We start from the raw sequence: 14,754 nt of genomic DNA on the forward strand, positions 1-14,754 counted from the left end.
TGCGAAATCTGTAGACCAATTGCTACTCAACCCAGTAAAAATGCGATTAAAAACCTACGGTGATATATCTTTTAGAGCTGCAGGTCCAAAGGAATGGAATCTATTACCGCTGGAAATCCGAGCAATTCAGTCTACCAAACATTTTAAAAAAGAACTCAAAACATACCTTTTTAGGAAATATTTTGATTAACTCTTACTTGGTTTTATAAATCTTGTATTAATTGCATTTAATTGTATGGAATAATGGTTGTTTTACCTAGATTTTATTTATGATATTTTATGTAGTATTATTTTTGATATTTTACGTAAAGTCTACTGAACATTTTTAATGGATTTTAGACTTAAAATAAATTTATTATAATATAAAGTCGATTTTGCAAGATATTGAGACCGATGCGCAAGCAGCACAACTACTGCATTGCATTGACATATGCACTGACAGACATTTAACTGTATTTCCTGGCTTTTATATAAACAACGTTTCTGATGTGAATTGCATTCGGTATTGCTGAATAGCATACAAAATAGGTCAGGTATTGTGGCATTCATTCTACATCATAAATTAACATGCCATGGTTATACGAGACGATATGATAAACATATCGTGACAAAATGGAGGCAAATGCACTGGAAGAAAGAAAATTAATTATGACACGAACTGATCTTTTCAAAATAACGATAACAGATGTACATAGCGGCTGCATCTATGGGGATATTTGTTTCAGTGCTTGGTAGGGATAGAGGGCAAGTATTAAATATATCGTTTCTGGCATGTTTCCACAAAATCAATTATCGTTGAAGACAAGCCATTATCAACATATTCCTCAATCATTGCTCTATCCATCCCTGCAACTGGAATGTGTTTTTATTTCAATTAATGTATGAAGTGGGAAATAGAAGTAGATAGCAGGATGTGCAGGTTTTGGGACTTTTTGTAACGCTGTTATACAGGTACCTGTTAGCTTGCGATAGTGTCACAGTAAAAGGAGCATACCACAATATTACATCGTTGACTGTTAAATGGGACTGTGTACGCTTATTACCTTGTTGTCCTTTTATTTATAAAGAGCCTAAGTCAGGAGAGCAAAGAGGTATTTTATATGTGTCGTTTTATGATACCACGTCATGTGAATATCTAGGTGAGATGATCGTTAACGACAGTGACACGAGAGTTGAATCGACTCCACAGTGAAAGCGTCGCACTTCGTAGAATCTTCCAAAGCAACATAAGGGTAGGTACCCCTAATAGGAAGGTTTCCACCTCATTCAAGTAGATTACTTACTAGTATATCATATCACATAAGAGTGCTGACAAATATATTATTATAATTTACATAAAAATTATCAAACACAAGCCTAAATATTTCCATACCGTTAGCATACGGCCAACCCGGTAGAAGGCCTTTGGCCGTAAGCTAATGAGACGGAAATATTTAGGCTTGTGTTCGATAATTTTCTTGTATGATACAACTACCAAGCTAATGAACATTTTGTTTATGCTTTTTTAATTGAATGAATTCATCAGTGTGAGAATTGAAAGGTCGATTAGTTAGAAAAGCACTGAGTCACTCGATCTTGCCAGTACCTCAATGAATTGAACGTTTATTTCAAGGCATTTTGCATGTTCCCTGTACCTCCCTGTTGCAATGCTGACCAATTTCAACAATGCATTTTTTCTAGATCTATAGTAAGAGAACCTGCCGACTTATTTATTCAGTTACGTGGCTCTGACATAACAGTTCAAGAAACCACGTCGATAATGGCACATAACATTATCCGCCCACTTGGACGTGTGGAAACCGACTGCGCTTTGATGCATGAGGAAAACGTCAATACAGTTGCTTTTACCACGTGGTTCACCTCAAAAAATTTTATAACAGATGACGTATGGGCACATTGTCTCGGTCAACTGCAAGCAGCCATTCCGCCTCTTCGCCTGTCTTTAGTTTGGCACGAAGGGAAAATGCACTTCAAGTATATGGACATCCCTCGTGTAGACATCGAGGTTGTTGAAGGGACGGCAGAAGATGACTGGGAAAAGGTCCACGAGGATATGATGCGCGTGAGCTTTGACACAGCAAATGGCCCTCTTTGGAGGGTGAGAATAGTGAGCATGCCCAAACGAAACGCTGACTCAACAATGAAGGGATACCTCGTAAATGAAAACGACCTGTTTAACAGCGTGGTAGTGTTTGGAATTCATCACTCTATCCTGGATGGGATCTCGAATCTATTTATGCTACGCAGGCTAATGAATATCCTAAACGCAGCCATGTTGGGTGTGAAATGTGAGGATGGCGATACCGTGATGCTTCAGCCAGCTTTGGAAGATCTCTTGCCAAAAGATGAAATGGCATTTAGTTGGGGAGATTACATCCAAGTAGCAATTTTAAAGTTAATGGAGTGGTTTCCAAGCAAGAGCCTTTATATGAAACGATTCCTGCCACCGACAGCAGTAGGTGAAACGTATACAAAAACATTGGCGGTTGAATTTTCAATCCCAGAAACGGAGAGAATTTTAGCAAAATGTAAGGATCATGGGACAACTGTCCATGGCGTCTTCTTTGCTGCTGCATCCATGGCCATGGCCAGTCTGGTAAATGATGGAGAACCTCACAGCGTTTTGAACATTGGATCTACCCACGCTGTTAACATGCGACGTTTTCTTCCATCCGAATTAAACGCTGCTTTTGGGCTTTTGGTTTGGACACCTGCTGTCACATTAATGACTCCAACCACTGTGGCGTATTCTGCCTTATGGAGACTTGTAAAGAATGCAACCCAAGTAGTTCACTCCGCACTTAGAAATGGTGACGTCACGCAGTCTTATAAAATAGAGAAACACATGGGTGACGACAGCGTGAAGCGCATGCTTGCCAATCCGGATTGTACAATGGAATTTTTTATGTCCAATATCGGAGACTGTGACAAGTTATGTCCTCCTGGTGAAGAAGACTACGAAGTTCACGCTACAAGAATCGTCACGTCCACTGCATTACGTAGGTATCCTGCGCCTTTTGTTCACTATCTGCACAAATTCCGAGGTCGATTCTGCTACAACCTAGACTACTGCACCAACAGGGTGAGTGATACGAACGCCAAAAAATATGCTGAGCTGACTGTGGAGTTGATGAAGATGGCAGCAGGAGATGAACAGACATAGAGATGGTTTGAATTAAAAGGTTGTCTGTTTTGCCCTATTTGAATTTGAGGGAAAAAAAAAACATTTAAGCAACTGAGTAAGTAAAGGCCTTACACGCTTAGTGTGAGATGCTGCGACAGCTTGGGGCAGAGAAGGACTAAAATGCAGCGTAGGAGGTGTATTGGTATATAAGTTGGGCTTCTGGCACAAAATATCAAAGTGGAGTGCAAATCAAAGAAGACAATAATAGTAATAATAATAATAAACAATTCCCAAATCATCATGGTGTTTTCACACACTCATCTCTTTGGACAGATGGGGCACGTTTTTCAGACGGCCATGCCAAGAGGCTGATTAGAGAGAGGACATTTAGGAACGTGCATATATTATTTCATGTAAGATAATCTATAACCAACTATGTTTTAACATCCATGATATGTTACACTTTTTTATTTAATGTGGGGTTAGCAAATATAGATTACTTATATAGGAGTACCATGACGCTTACATAATTATAAACGTTATGGTAATGTTATTGCCGGGAAGATGAATATTTTGAATAAGAAAACCTCTTTTGATATATGACTAGTACCAATATTGCCCAATAGTCATGGAACATTGGTCATTGATACTTTATACTAATTAAACATATCCAATTACGTTCTGCATCACATTATATATATTGAGGTGAAGGTGTGTAATGCATAAATGAGTTTATCTGTATAACTGACCTCATGTAATCTAGAATTTTGGTATGATGATTCCATGTATTATCCATGCAATATGCGTTGTTCAATATATGTTTTTTTAATGGCCACATATGGTAAGATTCACACTATATTATCATCTGTTTGCACACTGGACTATTCATTGTTTTGCAAATAAGATGAAAATTATGAAAAATAGTCAATTTCAGTCAGAGTCAGGAGTCAAAACGGAGGACGAGTAGTTTATGAAATTATTGACATCATAGTAAACACTTTGAAAATTGTGAAATATTTATAAAATATAAACATATATTCCGAACACTTTACTAATTTTATCATCAAATAGATTGCAAAGCTGAAAATCTGCGTATCATGAGTTTACTTAGAATCGTTTTAAAACGTACATGAAGTCTTTATTTGTTTGCTGAAATATTTCGAAAGGGACTTTTTTTCTTTTTAATGACATGCATCCACTCGTGGAAAAAGCATTACCAAACTGGCCTTCAGGTTGGAAGCACATGGCTATATCCTACCATGTATAACGGGTAGTAAATTGTGATATGAGAGGTCCACACCCACTGTCAGCCTGGAGATGAAACTGAGCACTTGGCTGGTGTATACTTATCACGTGTCCTTTCAGGTTTTATTTTTTTTCAACTTGGCACAAATGTACAACATTTCTGATTTGAAATACATTCGATATTGCTGAAAAGCATACAAAATAGGGCAGGTATTGTGGCATTCAGTCTACATCATAAATTAACATGCCATGGTTATACGAGACGATAGGAATGATAAACATAAAGTGACAAAATGGAGGTAAATGCACTGGAAGAAAGAAAATTAAATGTGACACGAACTGATCTTTTCAAAATAACGATAACAGATGTACATAAGGGCTCTGTCTATGGGTGTATTTGTTTCACTGCTTGGTAGGGATAGAGGGCAAGTATTTAACGTATCGTTTCTGGCATTTTTCCACAAGATCAATTTTCGTCAGAGACAAGCTATTATCACCACATTCCTCAATCATTGTTCTATAGCCTTAGTTCCATCCCTGCAATTGGAATATGTGCTTTATACAATTTTTGATTTTTTTTCTCACCGCCAAATAATTTAACCCTCCATGTCTTTTGACACAAGGGACTTGAATATAATGCCTTTTTTATGTATGAAGTGGGAAATAGTAGTAGATAGCAGGTTGTGCAGATTTTGGGACATTTTTATAACGCTGATATACAGGTACCTACAGGTTAACGTATGATAGGGTCACAGTAAATAGAGCATACCACACTTTACAACGTTGACTGTTGAATGAGACTGTGCTGTGCACCTTGTTGTCCTTTTATCTGTTTTTGAGCCTAAGTCAGGAAATCATACAGGTATATTATATGTGCCGTTATATGATATCACGTCATGTGAATATCTAGGTGAGTTGATCGTTTACGACAGAGACGCAAGTTGACTTATTGTCACAGTGAAAACGTCGCACTTCGTGGAATCTTCCAAAGCGCTGTACAGGTAGGTGTTCCTAATGGGAGTGGTTTCCCCTCATTTCAGTAGATTACTTACTGGTACATCACATGAGAGTGCTGATCAACATATTTTTTTCCTTTTTAACAATGTTATTTAACTGTTTAAATTCATCAGAGTGAGAATTGAAAGGTCGGTTAGTCAGTCAGGAAAGCATTGAATCACTCGATCTACCCAGTACCTCAATGAATTGAACGGTTATTTCAAGTCATTTTGCATGATACCTGTACCTCTCTGTGTACTACTGACCGATTTAGACAAAATTTTCTTCTAAATCTACAGAAAGCGACGCCTGCCGACATATTTATTCAATCACCGGTTCGTCGCTTTGAGATTACAGTTCCAGAAACCACGTCGACAATGGCAAATAACATTATCCGCCCATTAGGACGTGTGGAAACCAACTGCGCTTTGTTGCATGAAGCAAACGTCAATACAGTTGCTTTTACCACGTGGATCACCTCGAAAAGGGTGATAACAGATGACGTTTGGGAACAAAGTCTCGGCCAACTGCAAAGAGACATTCCGCATCTTCAACTGGTCATAGTTTGGCAAGAAGGGAAGAGACACTTCAAGTATATGGACATCCCTCGTGTAGACTTTGAGGCTGTTGAAGCGACGACAGAAGATGACTGGGAAAGGGTCCACGAAGATATGATGCGCGTGTTGTTTGACACAGCCAATGGTCCGCTTTGGATGGTGAGAGTAGTGCGCATGCCCAAACAAAATACTGACGCAACAATAGTGGGATACGTCGTAAAAGAAAACGGCCTGTTCACAAGCGTAGTAGTGTTTGGGATCCATCACTCTATCATGGATGGAACCTCAAATCTGATTATGTTACGAAGGCTGATTAATATCCTAAACGCCGCCACGTCGGGTGTTCCCTGTGAGAATGGCGAAGACGTGATGCTTCAGACAGCATTGGAAGATCTCTTGCCACAACATGAAATGGCATTTAATTGGCGAGATTACCTCCAAGTAGCAATTTTAAAGTTTATGGAGTGGTTTCCAAGCAAGAGTCTTTATATGAAGCGATTCCCACCACCGACTGCAGTAGGTGATACGTACACAAAAACAGTGGCGGTTGAATTTTCAATCCCAGAAACGGAGAGAATTCTAGCAAAATGTAAGGATCATGGGACAACTGTACATGGCATCTTCTTTGCCGCTGCATCCATGGCTATTGCCAGTCTTATTAACGATGGTAAACCACCCAGCTATTTAGATATAGGTTCCGTCCATTCTGTTAATATGAGGCGTTTTCTTCCAGCCGAATTAAACGCTGCTTTTGGCGTTTTGATGTGGATACCTGCTTTCACATTAATAACTCCAACCACTGTCACGTATTCCGCCTTCTGGAACCTTGCAAAGAATGCAACCCAAGTTGTTCACTCCGCACTTAGAAATGGCGACGTCACGCAGTCTTATAAAATAGCGAAATACATGGGTGACGACATCGTGAGGCGCATGCTAGCCAATCCGGATTGTTCATTGGAGTTCATGACGTCCAATATCGGTGATTGCGACAAGTTATGTCCTCCTGGTGAAGAAGACGACGAGGTCCAAGCTACAAGAATTGTCACGTCCTCGGCAACACGTAGGTATCCTGCACCTTTTGTACACTTTCTGCACAAATTCCGAGGTCGATTCTGCTACAATCTAGACTACTGCACCAACAGGGTGAGTGATACGAACGCCAAAAAATACGCTGAGCTGACCGTGGAATTGATGAAAATGGCAGCAGGAGATGAGAGAGACAAATTGACAATTAAAAATGAACGTCTTGATTGGTTTTCCCAATTATAAATTGAAAAAAATATATATACAAATAAATCTTGGGTCACACTGCGCTGGCAACCTTTTGACAACTTTTTAGCAACCAAAATATCTGGCGGTTGCCTGCGATCATTTTGTGAGCTGAATGAGAAGCTTTGGCATATTTTGAGCAACCAGTCGCAAACTAGTTGCAATAACGTTGGAGAATCCAAGACTTCATTCAACGTATAGGTTACTAGTCGCACACTGTGTGTCGATCGATATACAACCTTTCAGCGGCCACGTGATGATTGAAGACCGGTTCCAGGACTGAAGCCATTGACTGCCGACTGGTAACCTCAACATACCATAGCCGTACAGGTATGGTGCACATTTTTGACGGTGGCAGCTTTTACATCAATTCCCCTCTCAGAACACAAACAAAGAGAAAAACATTTCAGATAGATGGCACCTTCGCAATTTTCTGTGAAACTTGGGATTTGGTCTAGTTTTATTACGCCTTTTGATCAATTTACAATTGTAAGCAAACAAACCTTACTATATAGCTACATAACAACTTTTTGTAACAAGCATTGTGATAATGATAGAAAAAAAAATAATAAATTGAAATATATTTTAATTCTTGTTAATTAAAGGATTTGCTTCATACCGTCAGAATGGCCTGAACGGAACATATTCTTCAGAAAACATGCCCAACTAACGATATCTTTATCCAAATACACAAATTAAAAGCTCATTTTGTAAATTTTCGGCTTTAAAAAACGTCCTTTTTGTTCGGCCTGGGAGTTAATGAGCTACGTGGTCACGTGGTCCGATGACGACAATCGAGCCACTGGAGAACAGAGCGTGCTTAGCTGTCAAACTGAGCTGCATTGTCTACCTGTAAGATGACTTCTCTGGCTTCTGATAAAAGTTAATACTCATTCAAATCTCTTACCCGAGGGATCTAAATCCTCATGAAGCTGTGTAAAACCATTCCCGTCTTGTCAATTCTTTAACGAGCATTTAATTATGGTTATCCCAAGTTGTATAAAACACTGCATTTGAATGAGTAAAGGGTACTGTGGATTATTGCATATGAGGGCCATGTTATTTGTGAAATTCAATTAATTTTATTAAACCGCTGACACTCCGTCTTGGATACTTTTCTTAAACTGAGGTAAACGATGCCCGTTACCTTTACAAGTCCCATCTTAATCATCCATCTAACTGGAACTTCCTTTACCTCTTAATTAGAGGGTTAAATGGCTGGCGATATTTATCTCAGATAAAAATCTACCTGTGCTTTAGTTTCAAAGAGCAGCTCCCGCAGACCTGGGGGTACTAGATAAAATCTGAACACCGGGTTTATTGAGGAGCTAGAGAAACAAAGGAAGAATTTTTCCTGCACAGCTTCATAGGAATTTTAGCACGGACTTGATCCAGCTTAGACCTTCTAATTAACAGAGTGACATGGGCAATTTTCAAATACAAAATAAACAAATAATAAAACTATATTTCAGTTAGCCTCCTCTTAAATAAATATACCGTTCTGGATAAATTAGAACATTTATTAAATCGACAGAAAATTTTTGACTTAAATGATGATTTTATTATTAATGGAAATTAAGCTACTATATGGGGCACATTTGCTGAGATTACGCTGTTCTTGATGTTTTGCGTTAGTCTACATTTTGTTGTGCGTGCTTGGATTTTTTTAATTTTTTATACTCACGTATGTAAAACTGCACATTTAGTAAACATTCAAGTAATGATTTTTCCCATGCTACTTATAGCAAACAATGCTCTTTTACCTTGATCTGCTACATGTTTTTGGGTTTGACAAAGCATACAAATTTGCAAAAAGTTTTGTGTACAGACGCAGAACTTGTATTTCAAGGTATAAAATGATAAATCTTTTAAATTATTTTATACTTCAGATGAAATAACATTCAGAAACAAATCCTCAAAGCATAAACGAATTAGGATTACGAACCATTTCAGTACATAAGTTCCTTTTTTTTTCTTTAATATACCGCTCTTTTTTTCTGTTTGTTCTTCAACACGTTTTCTTCCACGGAAGTAATGCCTGGGCATACGCATGCTTCAAGTTACCCTGAGAGCAATTATTTTTATTAATGTTCGCGACGGTGTTTGAACTCAATTGTTTAAATATTGATATTAAACGTCATTTACAAATACCAATAAAATCACCCCATGAAATAAATGAGATATTTTGAAAAATATGAAAGCCCACCAAGACGATTTTGATACCTCTTATTACCTGGGTTGGGAAGTGCAGCGGTGCATAATTAACAGGTTTGTTGTAAACGAGCTTTTGGTCAACTACAATGCATTTAGAATGCATCAGCAATCAGTAAGTTTGCCAACTGATGACAGTTAATCTGAAAGACTACCAGCTCTTGATATGATCTAAACCACCTGAGGTGACCATGATCTAGAGCATCGCAACTATTGTCACCGAAGTTAGTAAGTCACGGAAGACCGTCACAGAAAAAGAAAGATTGTCAACGAGAGCTGCAATTTTGGTGAATCCCACGGCAACACACCGAGGCATAACGAAAATTCCTCAACTCCGTTCAACACAACTTTCCTTAACTTCTCCGTCTGTATGTACCATGCAGCTCAGTTGAGTCTCATAGACCTTTATCGTGATTGTCGTCACAGTACCACGTGACCCAGATCTGTTGCTTCGTTTATGCATATTGAGGTGAGGTTTACTAAAACGCTTTTTTACTATTAATAGATTGTTTTTATAATTTTTAAATGGCGGGGAACGATTAAAACATACCTCTAGTGTATAGATTGAGTGCTGAATCTTCAAAATTCGAGAAATGGATTTTTACATGAAGATTGTCCTTTAAGCTTCATACATCCCGTATTGGTATTTCGCATAAACACTTGACCTCTTTGGGAATCGCAAGGCCTGTCCTGGTGTCGGTCACACTGAAAAAAAATTGCAGTTTGTCACTATCTCTGGTTGCAAAATGGTCGGCAATCAGTTGCTTCAACTCGAAAAATAGTACCAAAAGAACACCTGGTAAATCTCTAGTCGTGCCGGTTTTCGGTGCTGAATCGAAAACCTGCAGGCGAATTAAAAATGGACTGTTAATCACTATTATGTTTGACAATAAAGTACATTGACTTATTTTCTGTTGACCAACGGTATTGTTGGTTATAGGTATAAAAAAAACGTTTCTTTTTTAATTGTATTAAAATGGATGTTCTATCCGTGCTTTCCACTTGTCAAATGTTACTTATTTGGCATACATATACTTGCCAAATGCGATAACAATTTTTCAAAACGTTTGACTATTATGAAAATTTTACTCATTTGAACTTACTTTAATTACATGTATAAACAACATTTAGCAACCATTAAGGGTGTAATTATTAATTTTGTAATATTTTTTTACAAAGTGATCTAGACAATAAATTGACGTTTGTATTTTTCTCAATTGATTCGTGTAAGAAATGCATTGTCACTCACATAAAAATTGGCATCGTTTCAGCGAAAAGTGTCTTCTTTTTTGTGTCACGTTTTTGCTTTTTATTCACTTATTACGAATATTGCTTTGCCATGCAGGGGCACAGTTTAACGGCCGTATAGGAAAGATAGCATTTAAAGACTGGCTGCTGTAACATTATAATACAATGACAAACTGTCACCGTGGGTCAACCGTGTTATACATGTATCTTCTGACTCTAAAACTCCACAGACTGGAGAGAAACGACCAAACCTGTACATTTATAATTCTACAGAAATAGAGACATTTTTTGCTCTGTTTAATAATTACATGAAAACTGTTTGTGGCAAAGAGAGTCACCGGGATATTTGTCATGGATAAGGCTAATATATTATAATAACACAATGAAAATTAACTGAAAAGAAAGATGTATTTATTAAAGGTGGGGGTATATGATGTATATGTCAATCACACATTAGCTGAGTATGAAATGCAACGCTGTGGGTCTATCAGTTACAGTCAGCTTCTTTAGCACCAAACAAGGTTTTGATACCAGGAACAAAATTAAAACTTAGAAACTCTGTAGGCCTCAGGGTTACTAGCCATTTTTTCTTTGATCATTTCCGCCATCCGTTGCATGGCAACATCAATCTGACCAATAGGAATGGTCGAATAGTTAGCCCGCAGATAAGGACTCGGATCGTCACGATTGGGTGTAAATATGCATCCAGGAGCCATAGCAATCTTGTGAGACAGTGATTTCTCTTCTATCAGCTTTCTGCTGTCAGGGATTGTCGTCAGCCTTTTGCAAAAATAAAATGCATTTAAGCAAGAAAACAAACGTTTCAGAAATAAAATCAGTGGTGCGCAGTGATTACGAGAGGCCGTTATTTTAGATTTTGTTGGACATATAAGATGTTCCCTATAGTAATCGTGCTGGAAACACATCGTATGGATTAATTGTAAAAGGGGATGTGAACTATAGTGCATGGAAAAACTGCACTTTATAACTTCTGTACTTAAAGATAGATAAGACTGCATACTTTTCATTTTAAATGTTGAAAAAAAGGCTAATTTGATAGAAGTTAATTGTACAGGGTAAGATCTATAACCATACACATGTATCACCTTATCCATAAGAACATTCCTCCTTGAGGCTCCACGAACTCCGCCAAACCAGTCAACCACCTCTTTGCAGACGACATCATGGCGTTTTTCTGGCGTTCGTAGAATGCGGAGATCTCCCGCCATCGCTTCTTCGTCCCCTGCTCTCCCCAAGCCTCAAAGATTTTGTGAAGCACCGCCTGAGCGAGGTTGTTGCTGTGTTCCTGCGAGAAACTCACGTGGGATTGAACCTTTGAAACCAGTAGAGCGGGGCCGCTTAGGATGCCGAGACGTAATCCGGGCGTCATACATGTTGAAAAGGAATCGGCCCTCAGCACCCTACCATCTGTATCGATGGAAAGAAAACTTGGCTCCAGACGGCCTCCAAACTGAAGAAAATAGTACGGATCATCTTCAACAATGAGAAGGTTGTACTCTCGAGCAATCTCGTAGATTTCTCGTTTTCTCTCGAGGGGCAATGTGGCGCCAGAAGGGGTATTGCTGGAAGGAATGACGTACATCAGTTTAGGGACGTCAGAATGAGGATCGTCTGCGTCCTGGGGTCTCCATTTTGACATGACACTTCGCAGCTCGCCGGGAATCATGCCCTGGGCGTCTCCTTGAACCCCTAACGGTTCAGCACCGAGCGTGAGGAGATTATCTATGGCGCTGGAGAACGTCGGAATTTCTACCAGGACCTTGTCGCCCTCTTTGACGCACATTTCAAGGACTTTAGTATACGCCTCTGCGGCACCGCTTGTCACCATTATTTTAGTTTTGGATTCATCTGCATTTTCTGTAAAGATAACACTAAGAAAAGTACTTGTACTTACACACATATCCTTTTTTTATATAATATGTACTTCATTGTGTCTATGTATACCCAGTATATATGGCGTATTATGCATTTGGAATTGTTGCCCTTTTGGTTGCGTAGGCTAATAAAACCATCCATAGCTAAATACTGGCATGAGCAGTATGTCCAGAGAGATATAGGTTAAGATAAGAGCTACATATATGACACACGTTGTTACAAGCAGAGTGAAATATCACGACTCTTCCTATTGATAATTACAGGAATCACTTTATATTTATCGTCATGCAGTTATACATCTACTGGGTGAACAGTATGGCATGAAGCCAATAAACGAATTCTCTACCGCACGTCTCTCAAGCAGTGCAAAAACAACGCTCACGAGGGTAGGATGTTGTTCTGTATACTTCACCTCTCGTACAGTCAGATCGGAAGAAATTTTCTCGGAAACGTTTAACTGTGACGAAACCGAGCGGTTTATTTATTTATTTATTTATTTATTTATTTATTTATTTATTTATTTATTTTTCATAAACCTGAAGACTTTTCACAGCTGTATACACATGTGGTACCAGTATGATATTATGCAGCTGCTATATAACCGCCATAAAATACAATCTTATTTCCTACAATTTGCGTTATAAAGCTACGTAATATTAACCTCTAACGCATTGTTGCGTAATGTCGCAACCAGCTGCACACTAGGTTATTATTGAGGTCAGCAAAAAAAAAAAAATATATATATATATTGACGTCAGCCATATACTCAATAATTGGAAAAACATATCTTACCACAGTCAATAATAGAACATAGTGTGTGTTAAACTAACATACCCCAGCAGGGTGGATCATGGTAGGATTTGATAAAACGTTCACACCATTGACGGAATGGAGGGTAGCCTTGAGAGCTGCTGTATTGCTGGACCTCCTATAATGAAATACAGTATATGATAAATGTGGCTCCTCCCCCCTCTCTCTCTCTCTCTCTCGGTCTCTTTCTCAGCATTCAGTCTTATTTGCATACAGATGTACATGTATGGTGTAGGATTGCAAGTTATTGAAAAAATGCCAAGGTCGTGTTTGTTAAGTTTACCTGTTTGCAGATAATGACACTATGAGAAAGATGTAAAAATAGTAACTGAGAGAGAGAGAGAGAGAGACCTACCGCCATTGTAGATTCGTCCAAGTAAACCTCCTCGCCATCTTTCAGTTTAAAAGTTCCAGACAGGATGGGAAACAAGGAAGGGTTGGGCAGGCCTCCAGCTAGTGATATCATATCAGGGATATCTTGAACGCTTTCCAGAAGACCCGTCAAATAAGATCCAGATTGTCTCCGCATCCCAATGTCGTTCAGAAATCTTCTGTAGTCCATGTTTGTTTTACAAGTCAGACAGTCTGACTGTAGACTTTTAGCATGTCATGAGGAACCGGGTATAGGGGATGTCTGTCTACATGAAGAAAGACTTAAGCTTCCGCTTCAACATATCAATCCGCATTCATGTAAATAAAATGATCCCAGAATGTGGTTAGCATTTAAAAAAAAACTCTCTTCACTTGGATTCGACATTTAATTGAACGTATAAAGGTTGATTTAGGACTGGTCGGTCATTATAACCAGCGGACATCTTCCTTAACTCCGATGAAATATCGACATAAGTTACGCTCCAAAATACTTAAGGTTATATGTGGATTGCAAAATTATGTTTTTGTGGGATTTTTAAACCCATGCTGTGTGCCATTAGGTGAACTTGTACTCGCTGTAGCTACATGTTCTATATTCCTGGTCCTTGTCTTCATCATCTCAACAACTATGTTGGCACTTTTTCTCGGTTTGTATTCCTTTTGAGGACATTACTCTTTCTCTTCTTAGGAAAATGCACAAGTTGTTATTGTTTAACTCTTACTTATTTAATTCAAATATACAGGATCCATACAGCGGTCTATGATGACTCTTCTATAGGCAGAATTTTTAAATAGTTTATCTAAGTCACCACGTGTGACCCGTCACATTAAATCGACAAAGTAAACGTGACAGGCATTGCGCGAATGTTGTAAAAAAAAAAAAAATAAAATAAAAAAAAAGAAACATTTCGTGCACACTGTTAAGTTAAGGAGAATGAACGTTTAAAACGTAAATTTCTCGTGCAACAAATCATTATGATGGTATATACGGAGCGATTTGACTTACGCCGAAAATTAATTGTTAAT

The 14,754-nt window shown here is 38.5% G+C and overlaps 2 protein-coding genes across 4 annotated transcripts; one reads left to right on the forward strand and one right to left on the reverse strand.

The window, feature by feature from the left end:
* Positions 1-1,101: 1,101 nt before the first annotated feature.
* On the forward strand, positions 1,102-7,273 carry LOC147761960 (uncharacterized). Of its 3 annotated transcripts, none has more exons than XM_087013780.1 (3): positions 1,102-1,232; positions 1,681-5,370; positions 5,665-7,273. In XM_087013780.1, exon 3 carries the CDS (start codon positions 5,743-5,745, stop codon positions 7,189-7,191), a length of 1,449 nt encoding a protein of 482 aa, XP_086869906.1. In that variant the 5' UTR covers positions 1,102-1,232; positions 1,681-5,370; positions 5,665-5,742; the 3' UTR covers positions 7,192-7,273. The 3 variants fall into 2 exon arrangements, 2 of the variants coding, with proteins under 2 accessions (XP_086869906.1, XP_086869907.1); XM_087013781.1 differs by lacking the exon at positions 5,665-7,273 and having other exon boundaries at positions 1,681-5,653.
* A 2,775-nt stretch (positions 7,274-10,048) lies between these two features.
* LOC106165650 (kynurenine/alpha-aminoadipate aminotransferase, mitochondrial) lies at positions 10,049-14,254 on the reverse strand. Its single transcript, XM_013543950.2, has 4 exons — positions 13,712-14,254; positions 13,381-13,474; positions 11,757-12,528; positions 10,049-11,430 (listed from the first exon to the last, which is right to left on the reverse strand). The coding sequence occupies exons 1-4, from the start codon at positions 13,916-13,918 to the stop codon at positions 11,193-11,195; spliced, it is 1,311 nt and encodes a 436-aa protein (XP_013399404.2). The 5' UTR covers positions 13,919-14,254; the 3' UTR covers positions 10,049-11,192.
* Positions 14,255-14,754: the final 500 nt, after the last annotated feature.

The sequence above is a fragment of the Lingula anatina genome, chromosome 5 (assembly GCF_051362555.1).
Source record: "Lingula anatina isolate TDL-2025a chromosome 5, LinAna3.0, whole genome shotgun sequence".
Classification (NCBI taxonomy): Eukaryota; Metazoa; Brachiopoda; class Lingulata; order Lingulida; family Lingulidae; genus Lingula; species Lingula anatina.

Excerpts from the sequence above, each read along its gene's own strand:
- LOC147761960 (XM_087013780.1), top strand. The coding sequence starts at position 5,743 with ATGGCAAATAACATTATCCGCCCATTAGGACGTGTGGAAACCAACTGC.
- LOC106165650 (XM_013543950.2), bottom strand. The coding sequence starts at position 13,918 with ATGGACTACAGAAGATTTCTGAACGACATTGGGATGCGGAGACAATCT. Across the intron at positions 13,475-13,711 it reads TGGACGAATCTACAATGGCG|GAGGTCCAGCAATACAGCAG; the intron begins GTAGGTCTCTCT and ends ATTTCATTATAG. Across the intron at positions 12,529-13,380 it reads CCATGATCCACCCTGCTGGG|AAAATGCAGATGAATCCAAA; the intron begins GTATGTTAGTTT and ends TTATCTTTACAG.